This window comes from Sphaeramia orbicularis, unplaced genomic scaffold, assembly GCF_902148855.1.
Source record: "Sphaeramia orbicularis unplaced genomic scaffold, fSphaOr1.1, whole genome shotgun sequence".
Classification (NCBI taxonomy): Eukaryota; Metazoa; Chordata; class Actinopteri; order Kurtiformes; family Apogonidae; genus Sphaeramia; species Sphaeramia orbicularis.
In genome coordinates this window covers 43611-61245 of record NW_021941735.1, presented here as the reverse complement: position 1 = coordinate 61245, position 17635 = coordinate 43611, and the positions used below count along the sequence as shown (strand labels likewise).

Genomic DNA, 17635 nt, shown 5'->3' with positions numbered 1-17635 from the left:
CTGGTACCCTGTCCTTCTGTTTAACTCTGGTACCCTGTCCTTCTGTTTAACTCTGGTACCCTGTCCTTCTGTTTAACTCTGGTACCTTTTGATGTTCTGGTTAACTCTGGTACCCTTCGGTGTTGTGTTTAACTCTGGTACCCTGTCTTTCTGGTTAACTCTGGTACCCTTCTGTGTTGTGTTTAACTCTGGTACCCTGTCCTTCTGTTTAACTCTGGTACCCTTCTGTGTTCTGGTTAACTCTGGTACCCTTCAGTGTTGTGTTTAACTCTGGTATCCTGTCCTTCTGTTTAACTCTGGTACCCTGTCCTTCTGTTTAACTCTGGTACCCTGTCCTTCTGTTTAACTCTGGTACCTTTTGATGTTCTGGTTAACTCTGGTACCCTTCGGTGTTGTGTTTAACTCTGGTACCCTGTCTTTCTGGTTAACTCTGGTACCCTTCAGTGTTGTGTTTAACTCTGGTACCCTGTCCTTCTGTTTAACTCTGGTACCCTTCTGTGTTCTGGTTAACTCTGGTACCCTTCAGTGTTGTGTTTAACTCTGGTATCCTGTCCCTCTGTTTAACTCTGGTACCCTGTCCTTCTGTATAACTCTGGTACCCTGTCCTTCTGTTTAACTCTGGTACCTTTTGATGTTCTGGTTAACTCTGGTACCCTTCGGTGTTGTGTTTAACTCTGGTACCCTGTCTTTCTGGTTAACTCTGGTACCCTTCAGTGTTGTGTTTAACTCTGGTACCCTGTCCTTCTGTTTAACTCTGGTACCCTGTCCTTCTGTTTAACTCTGGTACCTTTTGATGTTCTGGTTAACTCTGGTACCCTTTGGTGTTGTGTTTAACTCTGGTACCCTGTCTTTCTGGTTAACTCTGGTACCCTTCAGTGTTGTGTTTAACTCTGGTACCCTGTCCTTCTGGTTAACTCTGGTACCCTTTGGTGTTGTGTTTAACTCTGGTACCCTTCGGTGTTGTGTTTAACTCTGGTACCCTTCGGTGTTGTGTTTAACTCTGGTACCCTGTCCTTCTGTTTAACTCTGGTACCCTTTGATGTTGTGTTTAACTCTGGTACCCTTCGGTGTTGCGTTTAACTCTGGTACCCTTTGGTGTTGTGTTTAACTCTGGTACCCTTCGGTGTTGTGTTTAACTCTGGTACCCTGTCCTTCTGGTTAACTCTGGTACCCTTTGGTGTTGTGTTTAACTCTGGTACCCTTCGGTGTTGTGTTTAACTCTGGTACCCTTCGGTGTTGTGTTTAACTCTGGTACCCTTTGGTGTTGTGTTTAACTCTGGTACCCTTCGGTGTTGTGTTTAACTCTGGTACCCTTCGGTGTTGTGTTTAACTCTGGTACCCTTCGGTGTTGTGTTTAACTCTGGTACCCTTCGGTGTTGTGTTTAACTCTGGTACCCTTTGGTGTTGTGTTTAACTCTGGTACCCTTCGGTGTTGTGTTTAACTCTGGTACCCTGTCCTTCTGGTTAACTCTGGTACCCTTTGGTGTTGTGTTTAACTCTGGTACCCTTTGGTGTTGTGTTTAACTCTGGTACCCTTCGGTGTTGTGTTTAACTCTGGTACCCTTCGGTGTTGTGTTTAACTCTGGTACCCATGCTCTCATCTGATTGGCTCGGGCTGCTCGCTCTCGTTCCCGCCCTCTGAATGGGACTAACCGTCGGGGGCGTGCCTGGGGGGCGGGGCCGCGCTTAGGCTCGACCCAGTTTGAAAGTGAACCAACGGCTCCAGTCGCTGCTTCTGCTCCAAACAACAACAAGAGCCCGTTAACCGAACCCCGAACCCCGACAGGTCCACCTCCGCCGGTCCTCCGAACCTGTGAGTACCTCCGTGCATCCTCTCACCGGCCCCCGCCGCCGCCCCGGCTCCATCGGGCCGCCCTTTACCGGGGGTCCTGCCACACGCAGCCCCGGGAAGGAGGCTGGAAAACAGGCGTAAAATGGCCGCGGTCCCGGTCCGGTGTCGGTTCGGGGTGCTTTCCGTGTGTCCGCTCGGAGGACCGGCCCCGCCGTGCTGTTGTAAACACGGAACGCCCATTTTGGAGCCTGAATGCCAGGTATTAGCCGTGTCCCGGCCGTACAAAGCTGACCTCTCCGGGGTAGAACCGGAGCCTGCCGGGCTGTCATGGACTTTCCGGGGGGACATTAAAGCCCGGGTCCGGGCTCTCACCGGAGCCGTGTTTCCAACACCGGCTCCGTGTTGTGTTTGTAGGCGCTCATGTGTGAATATATGTGCGTTTAGCCGGCCGGTTAGCCCGCTGCTAGCGGAGGGGGATGGGGCGGCTAGCTCCGCAGAGGGCGGGAAGCAAATGGTGGTCCATTGTTCTGGGAGCTAGCCTGTTAGCACGGCTAGGCTAACTGCAGCAGTCCGTCCGTACGCACGCATACCCCCGCGGAGGACACCGATGCTCCGGCTTTAGCCCCGCGGAGGCACCGCCTCCGCCGCCGCACATCCATACCGGGGTCCGCGGAAGACCGACCCGGATGTCCCGGCTCGGCGGAGGACCGGGAAAGGGTATGGCGGGTCGACGGGCCTGCGGGTCCCCGGTAGAGAAAATGGATCCCCAGTCTCTTTGTTACCCCCTACCCCTAACACCCCCCACCCCCCCAGACCGCCAACAAACCCCGGTTTGACCGGTAAGCACCGGCACACAGCGGACAGGTTAACGGAAAACACAGTGGAAACGGAAGAGTTGGATGAAAATAAACATTTTAATGTTTCAGTCCCGTTAACGGGTCTGTGAACCCCCCCCCCCCCCCCCCCAGGCCTGTAGTGATGGGACTGTTGGATCTGAGAAAGAGCCGTTCACCGAAGACAACCGTTTACCGAAGAGAACTGTTCACTGGAAAGAACCGTTCAAAACACTGGCTCTTTCATGTTTTTGGCAGTATTTTGAAACACTAGTGTTTTAATGCAGGGTGTCAAACATGCGTCCCGGGGGCCAAAAGCGGCCCACCACAGGGTCCGGTCCGGCCCAACACAGGGTCCAGTCCGGCCCACCACAGGGTCCGGTCCGGGACACCACAGGGTCCGGTCCGGCCCAACACAGGGTCCAGTCCGGGACACCACAGGGTCCGGTCCGGCCCACCACAGGGTCCGGTCCGGCCCACCACAGGGTCCGGTCCGGCCCTGCAGGATGAATGAGTGAAATCCAAAAATTACACTGATATATGAACAACCTAGGCAGTGAAATTAGATGTAGTTCAGTTCCATCTGAAGTGGTCAGAGCAGTACAATACTATCAGAATAAAGTATAAACAACAAAACCCACATATTTTTCTCTTTTTTTTTTAGTGTAAAAAAAGTAAAATTACACAAAAATGTTAACATTTACAGACTAGCCTTTGTGGAAAAACCTGAAAAAAAAAGTGTGAAAAACCTGAAATGTCTTCAGAGATTTCAGAGTAATTGTACCAATATTCTGTCTGTTCTTAACTGTTTTGAGTATTTGTAGATCCACTGTGATCTGTACGTTGTAATGAACATGTTAAAATGAGAAGCTGAGGCCAAATAATGGCATAAATTGTTAAAATTGCACTTTTTTTTAATACATTTCATTTTGGTCATGGTTAATGTTTTTCCATATTTTTTAAAAGATAGTTTGTAGATGTAGATATTTTAATAATATAATCTTACTTTTTCACTCTAAAGCATAGAAATTAGACATAAAAATTTTGGAATTGGTATTATATACTAGTCAACATTTGCTAGGGATCAGTTTTATATTTGCACAATAATTGATGTTGTGTAATATTTTGGGTGACTTCATATATTATGTGTGTACTTTGGCTAGTCATGTAAAGAAAAATGGACCAAAAGGTAAAAAAAAACAAATTTTTATTGCACTTTCAGGCAAAAGGGTGATACAACCCTACAAATTAGAGTTCACAACAATTACTCTTCCAATTTAGTTTTCACTGAAACCACTCAGAATGTTCTGAAACACATACGGTGTGATGTCACTAATGTGTGTGGACACCATCCGCATCCACAGGCTGTACTCCACTGGGAAAGTACATTTTCAAGTTTCCAGAATTACACCCCCGAATATAGCAAAGTTATAGTCCTGATCCCTAGCAAATGTTGACTAGTGTATATGTATGATTGTGTTAGGGTTAGGGTTAGGGTTAGGGGATTTTTTTTGAGTGATTTTATTCCTCTTTAGGGATTAAACAAAAAAAGTGATAATTTTTTTTTTATTAATCTATTTTTCATGGAGTTGCAAAAATGTCCACTCAGCTGGACACCATGTGTTTAATTTTTGAAGCAAAAAAACGTGTTTACTGTGAAAACTATGAAATAAAATCATTTTAATGGTGCTAATCTGATTTTTTTCCTCACATTTTAACATACTCTAATACTAGTCATTACTCACTTCATTGAGATAACATACAAAAAAAACAAAACAAAATGCTTTTGTTGTTAATTACAGTCTAATAACAATATCAAGGAATTATTCATTCATTCATTCATTTTCTGAACCCGCTTTATCCTCACTAGGGTCACGGGGGTCGCTTGGAGCCTATCCCAGCTACATAGGGGCGAAGGCGGGGTACACCCTGGACAAGTCGCCAGTTCATCGCAGGGCATCAAGGAATTAATTTACACTCAAATATGTTAGATCAAGTTTATCTAGAACAGCAAGTTACAGTAATATTATCAGTTGTAATGTATGGGATAGTACATAAGTGTCCACTGTGTTGGCTGATATGAAACTAAAACAATAAAACCAATTAATATACAAGAGGACAGCTGGAGAAGAACTGTCCACTGGAGTGACCACTATGCATGAAAGGGTTAAAGGTGTTTAATTGGCGTGGCAGTAAATATTAGCGTAAAACAGAATCGTTAGTTCAAATGTGTGGGTTAAATCCATGAGATGAGAGGTGACATTAGACAAATGATGGAACTGGAGCAAAAACATGACGGTACATTATGTGGACTAGTCTGTAGTCTAAAAATGAAGAAGAAAATAAAACATTTTACATGAAATAACATTTGATTCTCCTCAAAACAACAACAATAACTGTGTGTAAACATACAGAAAAAATTGGACAAAACACAACAGTGATTAATCACTGTTATTAATCCAAAAAAAAAAAAAAAATGAACAGCTCTTTACAAAGACTCGGTTCCCATCATTCATTTCAAAGAGTCATTCAAAAGATTGGATTCGTTTGTGAACGTCACATCACTACCGGCCTCTGAGTGGATAAAACCACGGACACAGACCCACATCCACGCAGGGCTTTGACACCACAGTCCGTTTGTTTGAACCACACACCAGCATCATCATCATCCATGAATCCACACAATTAGGATCATTAGTGTCCAGTCCACAGTTTGGGTCTGATTTCACTAAAAAGTACTTATTTGAACCATTACCTACTGTTCATCTAACAGTTATTTATTTATTTAGGATCCCCATTAGCTGTACCATATCTACAGCTATTCTTCCTGGGGTCCTTACAAGAATCTTTACAACTTGTCAATGCAAATAACACATACTACATAACATCTAAAAAAAAACAGACAAAAATACAACAGTTCATTTAGGTCTGCAGCAGTATAATATATACTGTACATATATTCAGTTAACCCAAGTATCAATCATCTATGGTCAATAGATGTTTCTTAAGTAAAAACAGCAAGAACAGAAACACAATATTGTCAAATATATGAAATACATCATTTATAACAGAAACAGAATATTATCAAATATATGAAATACATCATTTATAACAGAAACAGAATATTATCAAATATATGAAATACATCATTTATAACAGAAACAGAATAGTATCAAATATATGAAATACATCATTTATAACAGAAACAGAATAGTATCAAATATATGAAATACATCATTTATAACAGAAACAGAATAGTATCAAATATATGAAATACATCATTTATAACAGAAACAGAATAGTATCAAATATATGAAATACATCATTTATAACAGAAACACAATATTATCAAATATATGAAATACATCATTTATAACAGAAACAGAATAGTATCAAATATATGAAATACATCATTTATAACAGAAACAGAATAGTATCAAATATATGAAATACATCATTTATAACAGAAACAGAATATTATCAAATATATGAAATACATCATATATAACAGAAACAGAATATTATCAAATATATGAAATACATCATTTATAACAGAAACAGAATATTATCAAATATATGAAATACATCATTTATAACAGAAACACAATATTATCAATTATATGAAATACATCATATATAACAGAAACAGAATATTATCAAATATATGAAATACATCATTTATAACAGAAACACAATATTATCAAATATATGAAATACATCATTTATAACAGAAACACAATATTATCAAATATATGAAATACATCATTTATAACAGAAACACAATATTATCAAATATATGAAATACATCATTTATAACAGAAACACAATATTATCAAATATATGAAATACATCATATATAACAGAAACACAATATTATCAAATATATGAAATACATCATTTATAACAAACAGAATATTATCAAATATATGAAATACATCATTTATAACAGAAACAGAATAGTATCAAATATATGAAATACATCATTTATAACAGAAACAGAATAGTATCAAATATATGAAATACATCATTTATAACAGAAACAGAATAGTATCAAATATATGAAATACATCATTTATAACAGAAACACAATATTATCAAATATATGAAATACATCATTTATAACAGAAACAGAATATTATCAGATATATGAAATACATCATTTATAACAAACACAATATTATCAAATATATGAAATACATCATATATAACAGAAACAGAATATTATCAAATATATGAAATACATCATTTATAACAGAAACAGAATATTATCAAATATATGAAATACATCATATATAACAGAAACAGAATATTATCAAATATATGAAATACATCATTTATAACAGAAACAGAATATTATCAAATATATGAAATACATCATTTATAACAGAAACACAATATTATCAAATATATGAAATACATCATATATAACAGAAACAGAATATTATCAAATATATGAAATACATCATTTATAACAGAAACAGAATATTATCAAATATATGAAATACATCATTTATAACAGAAACAGAATATTATCAAATATATGAAATACATCATTTATAACAGAAACACAATATTATCAATTATATGAAATACATCATATATAACAGAAACAGAATATTATCAAATATATGAAATACATCATTTATAACAGAAACAGAATATTATCAAATATATGAAATACATCATTTATAACAGAAACACAATATTATCAAATATATGAAATACATCATTTATTACAGAAACACAATATTATCAAATATATGAAATACATCATATATAACAGAAACAGAATATTATCAAATATATGAAATACATCATTTATAACAGAAACAGAATATTATCAAATATATGAAATACATCATTTATAACAGAAACACAATATTATCAAATATATGAAATACATCATATATAACAGAAACACAATATTATCAATTATATGAAATACATCATATATAACAGAAACAGAATATTATCAAATATATGAAATACATCATTTATAACAGAAACAGAATATTATCAAATATATGAAATACATCATTTATAACAGAAACACAATATTATCAAATATATGAAATACATCATTTATAACAGAAACACAATATTATCAATTATATGAAATACATCATATATAACAGAAACAGAATATTATCAAATATATGAAATACATCATTTATAACAGAAACACAATATTATCAAATATATGAAATACATCATTTATAACAGAAACACAATATTATCAAATATATGAAATACATCATTTATAACAAACAGAATATTATCAAATATATGAAATACATCATTTATAACAGAAACACAATATTATCAAATATATGAAATACATCATTTATAACAGAAACAGAATATTATCAAATATATGAAATACATCATTTATAACAGAAACAGAATAGTATCAAATATATGAAATACATCATTTATAACAAACAGAATATTATCAAATATATTAGGTATATTTTAACATACTCTAGTACTAGTCATTACTCAGATAAGATAATGTGCAAAAAAAAAACAAAACAACATTTTTGTTGTTAATAACATCAGTTCCTTTCCACTCAAACATGTTACTACAGATCAGGTTTATCAAGAACAGCAAAGTTACAGTAATGGTCTGAATGTCAGTGTATGGGATGATGCATAAGTGCCAAATGTGTTGGCTGATATGAAACTAAAACAACATTCATGAATATACAAGAGAACAGCTGGAGAAGAACTGTCCACTGGAGTGACCACTGGAGTGACCACTATGGATGAAAGGATCAAAAACATCATTTATAACAGAAACACAATATTATAAAATAAATAATTTGCTGTAGAATCATACATATTAGTGGCTGTTTCAGCTTTCAAAGGTACTGATTTTCTTTGAAAATTCTATTTAAGAGACTGATGAAATAACAGTTCCTGACATTTCTTAAACTTGTTCCATGATATTAAACTTCATTAATAATCTGTGGTCCAATCAGCTGACAGTTACTTTGACTTGTATAATGTGAGAAAATAACACAGATCACTAAGTTTCCATCAGTGATTATTTCAGTCTATTGTCATATGATAAAACATCCAAACTGAAATCTGTTTGTCTTGTACTGGTGTTTATTTGATAAGTTTCACATTAATTTTTACTGGACACACTGGTGTTCATCCAGTCTGCACAGGTTTGTTTTTTTTTTTTTTTTTTTGTTTTTTTTTTGAATGGTGGTGAATAAATGCTGTCAGTGGACTCAGTGGGTTTTCAGACTCTGGTGGGTTTAATGGAAGTCTGTGATCTCTGTCGTCCACAGGCCGCCACTATGATGCGAAAGGATGTCAACAAGCCCAAGGGGAAGACGTCAGCGTACGCCTTCTTCGTTCAGACGTGTCGAGAGGAACACCGCAAGAAGAACCCAGAGCAGTCGGTCAACTTTGCCGAGTTCTCCAAGAAGTGTTCTGAGAGATGGAAGGTAAGGCAGACCGCCCAGCTGTGGCTGTATTTAGATGAAAACCATCAGCTGTGACTGTATTTAGGCGAAAACCATCAGCTGTGACTGTATTTAGATGAAAACCATCAGCTGTGGCTGTATTTAGGTGAAAACCATCAGCTGTGACTGTATTTAGATGAAAACCATCAGCTGTGGCTGTATTTAGGTGAAAACCATCAGCTGTGACTGTATTTAGGCGAAAACCATCAGCTGTGACTGTATTTAGATGAAAACCATCAGCTGTGGCTGTATTTAGGTGAAAACCATCAGCTGTGACTGTATTTAGGTGAAAACCATCAGCTGTGACTGTATTTAGATGAAAACCATCAGCTGTGACTGTATTTAGATGAAAACCATCAGCTGTGGCTGTATTTAGGTGAAAACCATCAGCTGTGGCTGTATTTAGATGAAAACCATCCAGCTGCGACTGTATTTAGGTGAAAACCATCAGCTGCGGCTGTATTTAGGTGAAAACCATCAGCTGTGACTGTATTTAGGCGAAAACCATCAGCTGTGACTGTATTTAGGTGAAAACCATCCAGCTGTGACTGTATTTAGGTGAAAACCATCAGCTGTGACTGTATTTAGGTGAAAACCATCAGCTGCGGCTGTATTTAGGTGAAAACCATCAGCTGTGACTGTATTTAGGTGAAAACCATCAGCTGTGACTGTATTTAGGTGAAAACCATCCAGCTGTGACTGTATTTAGGTGAAAACCATCAGCTGTGACTGTATTAGGTGAAAACCATCAGCTGTGGCTGTATTTAGGTGAAAACCATCAGCTGTGACTGTATTTAGGTGAAAACCATCAGCTGTGGCTGTATTTAGATGAAAACCATCAGCTGTGACTGTATTTAGGTGAAAACCATCAGCTGTGACTGTATTTAGGTGAAAACCATCAGCTGTGACTGTATTTAGATGAAAACCATCCAGCTGTGACTGTATTTAGGTGAAAACCATCAGCTGTGACTGTATTTAGGTGAAAACCCTCAGCTGTGACTGTATTTAGGTGAAAACCCTCAGCTGTGACTGTATTTAGGTGAAAACCAACAGCTGTGACTGTATTTAGATGAAAACCATCAGCTGTGACTGTATTTAGGTGAAAACCATCAGCTGTGGCTGTATTTAGGTGAAAACCATCAGCTGTGACTGTATTTAGATGAAAACCATCAGCTGTGACTGTATTTAGGTGAAAACCCTCAGCTGTGACTGTATTTAGGTGAAAACCAACAGCTGTGACTGTATTTAGGTGAAAACCATCAGCTGTGACTGTATTTAGATGAAAACCATCAGCTGTGACTGTATTTAGGTGAAAACCATCAGCTGTGACTGTATTTAGGTGAAAACCATCAGCTGTGACTGTATTTAGGTGAAAACCATCAGCTGTGACTGTATTTAGATGAAAACCATCAGCTGTGACTGTATTTAGATTAAAACCAACAGCTGTGACTGTATTTAGATGAAAACCATCAGCTGTGACTGTATTTAGGTGAAAACCAACAGCTGTGACTGTATTTAGATGAAAACCATCAGCTGTGACTGTATTTAGGTGAAAACCATCAGCTGTGACTGTATTTAGGTGAAAACCATCAGCTGCGGCTGTATTTAGGTGAAAACCATCCAGCTGCGACTGTATTTAGGTGAAAACCATCAGCTGTGACTGTATTTAGATGAAAACCATCAGCTGTGACTGTATTTAGGTGAAAACCATCAGCTGTGACTGTATTTAGATGAAAACCATCAGCTGTGACTGTATTTAGATGAAAACCATCAGCTGTGACTGTATTTAGGTGAAAACCATCAGCTGTGACTGTATTTAGGTGAAAACCATCAGCTGTGGCTGTATTTAGATGAAAACCATCAGCTGTGACTGTATTTAGATGAAAACCATCAGCTGTGGCTGTATTTAGGTGAAAACCATCAGCTGTGACTGTATTTAGATGAAAACCATCAGCTGTGACTGTATTTAGATGAAAACCATCAGCCGTGGCTGTATTTAGATGAAAACCATCAGCTGTGACTGTATTTAGGTGAAAACCATCAGCCGTGGCTGTATTTAGGTGAAAACCATCAGCCGTGGCTGTATTTAGATGAAAACCATCAGCTGTGACTGTATTTAGGTGAAAACCATCAGCCGTGGCTGTATTTAGGTGAAAACCATCAGCTGTGACTGTATTTAGGTGAAAACCATCATTCTGAGGTGGTTCCTGTAGCACAGGTGCTGGGATGCCTGTTTTATTTTTTTTTCTTGCTGTTCCTTGTCTTAAACTGCATCTGTCTTTTTATTCGTCCAGTTTTGTCCCACACTCAGTTTAGACGCTCCACTTCTGACATACAACAGCAGAAAAATGAGCCAACGATAGAATGAAAACACACAGTGTTCAGTGTCTGTACCACACACACACACACACACACACACACACACACACATGAGTGGGACTAGTTTTGTGTTTTCCTTTAGATGAAGTCAGATCAGTGTTGGAGAGCAGACCAGGGTCAGGGTTAGGGTTAGGGTTAGGGTTAGTCAGATGGACGTGTCAGTCAGAATTAAACAGCTGTTTGTTGGATCCATGGACTGTTCAACACTAACAGGGTTCATCAGATCCAACAGGTCCATGTTAAAGCTGCGTTCATCTCCTGTTTTTCCATCCCATCTGTCCATCCTCAGTCACCTCCTCAGTGCTGTTGCAGGGAGGTTCACACAGCCGTCTGCAGTGGCATCGTCAACCTCTGTTTCCCACAATGCACGTTGTGACAAAAAATTCCTCAGATGCCCAACTTCCCTCCAGGTTCTGAACGTAAACACATTTATTTATTTATTTATTTAACCAGGAAGAAAATCCCATTGAGATTAAAACCTCTTTTCCATGGGAGTCCTGGCCAAGAGGCAGCACAACACAGAGTTACAACAGACAGTTACATTATACAGTGACAACATACAGTAATTTACAGGACCAGTCAACCTGTGTAAAACACCTGCAAGTCATAGAGCTATTCTCTAACACTCTGAGTTTGGATTTAACAGCATTCAGACAGATCAGTTCAGTCAGTTCCCAGTCTCTTAGCTGCAGATTCCATGAGTAAGGAGCAGAGTACACAAATTGACTTTTCCCAGCTCTGTACGAGCCAATGGCACAAAGAGGAGCAAATGCTCGTTTGATCTCAGACAATAAGATTCAATATTTCTTCTTGTTATTAAACTGCAGATGTAGGGAGGCAGTAGTCCAAGTATGGCCTTGGAAATAAAAGTGTCCCAGTGTCCCAGCCTCCTAGTGGACAGGGCAGGCCAACCCACTCTGGAGTACAACTCACACTGATGTGTCCTGGCTTTAGAATTAGTAATAAACCTCAGAGCAGCATGATAAACGGTGTCAACCATCTGAAGATATTTGGATGATGCATTCATATAAAGTACATCTCCATAGTCTAACACCGATAAAAAAAGTGGCAGTGACTAGGCGCTTTTTTACATCAAAAGAAAAACACAACTTATATGGAAAGTAAAAGCCCAGTTTAAGCTTTAACTTCTTTAGCAGGTTTTCAGTGTGGGGTCTGAAAGTGAGGGAGTCATCAATGAAGACACCAAGATCCTTCTACACATGAACCACCTCTAGGACATTTCCCTCTAAAGTAGTCACTACTGGGATAGATTCAGGCAGCTTCTTGGAGTTTGCGAAGAGCATCATCTTAGTCTTTTCAGTATTGAGGATAAATTTGAACTGAAGAAGTGAGTGCTGGACAGCATCAAAAGCTTTCTGCAAGTGTTCTATGGCTTCTCTAAGAGTTGATCCACAGCAGTAAATAATTGTGTCATCAGCATAAAAATGCATATCAGCATTACACACATTGTGCCCCAAGTCATTTATATACATAATAAAAAGGAGGGGTCCTAGTATAGAGCCCTGTGGCACACCCTTGTGGACAGTAACATATTCTGAACACAGTCCATCATATTTAATGCACTGAGTCCTGTCACTGAGGTCATTTATGAACCAAACAATTGCATGTCCTGACAATCCTGAACACAGAAGTCTGCTCTTTAAAACTGCAGGATCGACGGTGTCAAATGCTTTTGACAGGTCGATAAAAAGTGAAGCACAACATTGTTTTTTATCCAGTGCAACAGTGATGTCATTTCCTACCTTCATAGCTGCTGTGATGGGGCTGGGCTTCTGTCTAAAGCCTGACTGATATTTAGACAGGATGTCATTTGAGCGCAAAAAGTCTTTGAACTGATCACACACTAAAGACTCAAGAATTTGGGCCAAAACGCATAAATTTGAAATTGGCCTATAATTTGTTAAGACTGCCGGGTTCCCTCCTTTTAATAGAGGGAGAACAAAAGCTGATTTCCAGGTTGAAGGAACTTCTTTGATTTCAATTGAAAGATTAAAAAGAATTGTAAGAGGCTCTGCCACGAAGTCAGCCGCCATTTTGAAAAAGTAAGGCTCTATTAAATCTGGTCCAGGGGTTTTTCTGTGATCTAAAACTTTGAGGGCTTGATGAACCTCCTGGACAGTAAAAGGCACAAAATTAAAAGGGTCTCCTACGAACTTTGGGGGATTTGAGCAATAATTCCCTGAGACCATTTTTGATGTTTCAAATAAAGAACTAGATGATATAAAATGTTTGTTAAAACAATTTAAAACCGCAGTTCTGTCATAAACTGGGACAGAATCTTCTAAAACAAATGTAGGGAGAGATTGAAAACTTTTATTTACACTCAGATTTAATTGCTTTCCAGTATTTTTTAGGATTATTAAGATTCTCAGTGGTGACAGATAAATAATAATCTGATTTGGCCTTTTTAATAGAAGAAGTGGCTTTGTTTCGTAGCTGTCAGAAAACTGACCAATCGATGGGAGAGTCAGTTTTTCTTGCCTTGGCCCATGCCACGTTTCGCTCATGGATAATATCTGATAACTCTTGAGAAAACCAAGGGTTGTCACGCCCCTTCACCCTGTATTTCCTTAAGGGAGCATGTTTGTTAACAATTTGCATGAAACTTTCCCTAAAGAATGTCCACGCTAGCTCTACATCTGGCACTAGATCAATATTACTCCAATCAACTACAGGTTGATTGGAGGTTGAAACACCACATGGTGTTTGTAGTGGATGGCACTAAGAAACTGTTCACTGTGAGGGAGGAGATTCAGGTGAGTAATGACAGACAGACGAACAGATTTGTGACACTGAGGATATGACTGAGGATAGACAGATCTGAGGATGGACAGATCTGAGGATATGACTGAGGATGGACAGATCTGAGGATGGACAGATCTGAGGATGGACAGATCTGAGGATATGACTGAGGATGGACAGATCTGAGGATGGACAGATCTGAGGATATGACTGAGGATGGACAGATCTGAGGATGGACAGATCTGAGGATATGACTGAGGATGGACAGATCTGAGGATATGACTGAGGATGGACAGATCTGAGGATATGACTGAGGATGGACAGATCTGAGGATGGACAGATCTGAGGATATGACTGAGGATGGACAGATCTGAGGATATGACTGAGGATGGACAGATCTGAGGATATGACTGAGGATGGACAGATCTGAGGATGGACAGATCTGAGGATATGACTGAGGATGGACAGATCTGAGGATGGACAGATCTGAGGAAAAATTGCTCACAAAAGTCAGCACCTTTAAAGTCAGTGTCAGCCTTAGTAAACAGTAAATGTGCAGTTCAGCTGTTTGACAGCAGAGGGAGCCAAACTCCACCTGTCTGCCAAAAAACATGACTTTAACAGTCTGTTATCTGTGTGGATCTGAGGGTCCACTAACACTGTGGATCTGAGGGTCCACTAACACTGTGTGACTGTCAACATTGTCTGTCCTCAAACTGTGACCTGTCAGTCAAATGCAGATGAACAGGAGTCCTTTACCTCAGTTCATCTGTACAGGACAGGAGGACGTGTCCCTGGGATGGAATAAAAAAAAAAATAAGAAAAACCACTGAGTGTGAACCTTCATCCACAGTTATTGACTCTAACCTGGGCCATCAAACCCATGAGGGTTCAGGGTCCACATTGAGCTCAGTCTGACCTGTAGAGGGTCGGACCAGTACAAGGTCCACATTGAGCTCAGTCTGACCTGTAGAGGGCCGGACCAGAACAGGGTCCACATTGAGCTCAGTCTGACCTGTAGAGGGCCGCTGCCTCAGTCGATCACATACTCATGTTCATTCTAACACACAGATCCCAGTGGATCTACAAACACACAGAACCTGTAACAGGCAGAACCTGGGTCCAGGTCCACTGGTGTATTTTAAACACATCTGTTTTTCAGTCCCATTTTTGGTGAAAGGATCATTTCTAAATGTTAACATATTCATGTACTTTTACTGTTTTATACAAATACAAAGATGAAAATCTGGAGCTGCCATTCTTTCCAGGTTATTCTGACAGTATTGTCCTGGTTCTGATCCACTTCACATCATACTGGTCCGGATGTGGAACCTGAACTGAACTCATGGACGTCCTTCATTGTTCTTGTCTTCAGTGGCATTTCACACATTCATCCCACCGGCCGGACCGGACCCTTGGGTGGGCCGGTCTGGGCTAGTTTGGGGCCGGTGGGCTGCATGTTTGACACCAGTCGGACCGGGCCCTTTGGTGGGCCCATAAGCCACATGGTTGACATCAGCCAGACCGGACCCTTTGGTGGGCTGGTTTGGGCCGGTGGACCGTATGTTTGACACCTGTGACTGAAACTGTGTGATGTGTGTTGACAGGCGTTGTCTCCAAGTGATAAGAAGTGTTTCGAAGACATGGCCAAGGCCGACAAGGTGCGCTACAACAGGGAGATGAGAGACTACGTCCCCCCGAAGGGCTTCGGAAAGAGAGGCCGCAAGAGGAAAGACCCCAACGCCCCCAAACGGCCCCCGTAAGTCCACAAAAACACAGCATAGACCCCCAACAGCCCCCTGGACCTAAGCTGTGTGTTCTGTAGAGAACCTAACCTGTGTGTTCTGTGTAGAACCTAACCTGTGTGTTCTGTGTGGAACCTAACCTGTGTGTTCTGTGTGGAACCTAACCTGTGTGTTCTGTGGAGAACCTAACCTGTGTGTTCTGTGTGGAACCTAACCTGTGTGTTCTGTGTGGAACCTAACCTGTGTGTTCTGTGCAGGTCTGCGTTCTTCGTGTTCTGCAGTGAGTACCGTCCCAGTGTGAAGCAGCAGTACCCTGGTCTGTCTATAGGAGACTGTGCCAAGAAGCTGGGAGAGATGTGGAGTAAACTGTCCCAGTCTGAGAAACAGCCGTACGAAGAGAAGGCCCAGAAACTACGAGAGAAATACGACCGGGTGAGAACACACCCAGGCTTAGACCCGGACCCGGGCCCGGGTCCAGGCCCGGGTCCGGACCCCAGCCGGCACCGTTCCTACAGTGGTCCACTTCCAGGTGTGCAGGTGGACCAGTCAGTAACCAGTGTGTGTGTGCTGTTCCAGGACATGGTGGCGTACCGCGGAGGAGGAACCTACGCCAGGAACCCCGGGTCCTCAGCTCAGGGAGGAGACGAAGAGGAGGATGAAGAAGGAGAAGACGAAGACGATGAGGACGAAGACGACGAGTAGAGACCAGCAGCTGTAGCTGAGAGAGAGAGAGAGAGAATGAATGAGAAAGAGAATGAATGACAGAGAGAATGAATGAGAGAGAAAGAGAGAATGAATGACAGAGAGAATGAATGAGAGAGAAAGAGAGAATGAATGAGAAAGAGAATGAATGACAGAGAATGAATGAGAGAGAAAGAGAGAGAGAGAGAGAATGAATGAGAGAGAGAGACAGGTAGGTGTGTGTTTGACAGGAGGGACAGGTCAAAGGTCAAAGGTGAACCAACACACCTGTGTCATAGAGGAGGAGGGTGAGCAGGGCCCCAAACACAGACCCACACGAGTCCAGTAAACACAGACCCACACGGGTCCAGTAAACACAGACCCACACGGGTCCAGTAAACACAGACCCACCCATCAGGGTGAACCCACATGGGTCCAGTAATCATAATAATAATAACTAGAACTGCGAGCAGTTATGAACGGGGGCCAAGCCTCCCCGCCCACTCGGACCCCAGGCCCCACAGAGCCCACGGAAGTCGTCCCCGAAGGACGTGGGTCTGGGGCTGAGCTGGTGGAGGCTGGGCCCCGTTCATAAGGGTTTACAGTTGGAGTTAGTATTCCACCGTCTGAGCCGCTGTATTCACTGGAATGGGACAAATGCACCAGTAGAGTGGAAGGAGGAATGTGTGGGACTGGGATTAGTTGGAATAGATTACACTCACGTTGACCAATCATTACTAAACTTTACAGCTGGTGTCAGGAGTGACCCCACATCATACTCACCGAATTACATAGAAATCTGTAAAGGTGTTTCAGAGATAAAAATTTTACATATTTGCAGCGCCCATTAGAGGCTAACATTTGTCAAATTCGGCTCATACCCTCACAGTGACATGTTAACCAAGTATCTAATATTTGGAGTTGATAGCATTTAATTTGTCTGAGATATGTAATAGTTAACATTTT

The 17635-nt window shown here is 40.4% G+C and overlaps 1 protein-coding gene across 2 annotated transcripts; it reads left to right on the top strand.

Annotated features, from left to right (window-relative positions):
- The first annotated feature begins 1683 nt into the window (after window positions 1-1683).
- On the top strand, window positions 1684-16827 carry LOC115416895 (high mobility group protein B2-like). 2 transcript variants are annotated; one of them, XM_030130769.1, is made up of 5 exons: window positions 1684-1813; window positions 8925-9083; window positions 15851-16002; window positions 16246-16420; window positions 16565-16827. In XM_030130769.1, the coding sequence occupies exons 2-5, from the start codon at window positions 8934-8936 to the stop codon at window positions 16688-16690; spliced, it is 603 nt and encodes a 200-aa protein (XP_029986629.1). In that variant the 5' UTR covers window positions 1684-1813; window positions 8925-8933; the 3' UTR covers window positions 16691-16827. The 2 variants fall into 2 exon arrangements, with proteins under 2 accessions (XP_029986629.1, XP_029986630.1); XM_030130770.1 differs by having other exon boundaries at window positions 1707-1817.
- Window positions 16828-17635: the final 808 nt, after the last annotated feature.

Coding starts and splice junctions, on each gene's coding strand:
- LOC115416895 (XM_030130769.1), top strand. CDS start 8,934: ATGATGCGAAAGGATGTCAACAAGCCCAAGGGGAAGACGTCAGCGTAC. Junction 16,003..16,245: donor AACGCCCCCAAACGGCCCCC/GTAAGTCCACAA, acceptor TGTTCTGTGCAG/GTCTGCGTTCTTCGTGTTCT. Junction 16,421..16,564: donor TACGAGAGAAATACGACCGG/GTGAGAACACAC, acceptor GTGCTGTTCCAG/GACATGGTGGCGTACCGCGG.